The sequence below is a fragment of the Myotis brandtii genome, unplaced genomic scaffold (genome assembly GCF_000412655.1).
Source record: "Myotis brandtii unplaced genomic scaffold, ASM41265v1 scaffold97, whole genome shotgun sequence".
Lineage (NCBI taxonomy): Eukaryota > Metazoa > Chordata > Mammalia > Chiroptera > Vespertilionidae > Myotis > Myotis brandtii.
In genome coordinates, this window is record NW_005372020.1 from 1,070,164 (window position 1) to 1,071,163 (window position 1,000).

A 1,000-nucleotide genomic window follows, 5' to 3' on the forward strand; every position below is an offset into this window, starting at 1 on the left:
CCTCACACGCACACACGCAGGGTCCCACCTGGGTTCACCTCCCGGTAGCTGCCCACGCCGTAGGCGTCCACGATGTTCTGAAAGCCCTCGGTGAACTTGTTGGTGCGGATCAGGGTGGGGGGTGTTTCTGTCGTCGGGATCGTGTTCATAAACGAGGTGATGGTAGCACCGCTCTCTCTCTTTTGCATGGAAAAGAATAAAAATAAAAAAGACTGTCCAAGAGCCTTTTCAACACACTGCTTCCTGCCAGCGAAGTTCTGTGAGCTCCGGGGGAAAGTATTCATCGCACCACTAGGTTTAAGGACAGGTTCAAGGACAGCAGAAGCAGGAATGGGGCAGGGTCCTGCGAGCCGGGCCGAGTGGGTGGGGACACGGAGAGAGGAGCTGGAGGGACTCCTCAGGCAGAGAGATACTAGGGAGTCCCAGGTTCACCAGGAAAACTGGAATTCAGTCTTTTATCTTTTAAAAATGTTCAAGAGGCAGATCAACCAAAGGCCCTTCTGCATAAACGCATCACCATGGACACAGGCAATAAGGTGGTGGAGGCCTGGGGCGTGCGGGGCCGGGCTGGAGGGGTCAATGGGGGAAAGGGGCATATGTGACACTTCCAACAATAAAGATTTTAAAAAGATAAAAATTAAAACTAATATAATATTCAGGAGGCCTTCAGAGGCAGCTCCACCAGCTAATAAACTGGCCAGCGGCCACCGGTAGCCCCGCCTGCAGCGTCACCTCCTGAAACACACCCGCTGACGGATGGGGGAAGGCCTTCACCATCCAGAGCTCGGGTTGGGACCAGAAGGGCAGGTTTCCAGCCAAACTCTATTTCCCGAGACACAGGGCACGGGTCCTGGGAGAGCTGCCGCCATGGCAGAGCGTGAACCTCCGAGTCCCCTCAAGGGCAGGCAGTGCGACTGACAGCAAAACTGAGACCCACCAACACGCTCATAACAAAGCCACGGCCCCGAGACCACAGAACACCGTGTGGGACCCGCCCCTG

General features: G+C 55.5%; 1 protein-coding gene across 1 annotated transcript in view; it reads right to left on the bottom strand.

The window, feature by feature from the left end:
* ATP6V0A2 (ATPase, H+ transporting, lysosomal V0 subunit a2) overlaps positions 1-1,000 on the bottom strand; it is a 21,794-nt gene that overhangs the window by 8,505 nt on the left and 12,289 nt on the right. The window contains 1 exon segment of the mRNA XM_014533348.1: positions 29-184. Within this exon segment, the coding sequence (XP_014388834.1) occupies positions 29-184 (156 nt within the window).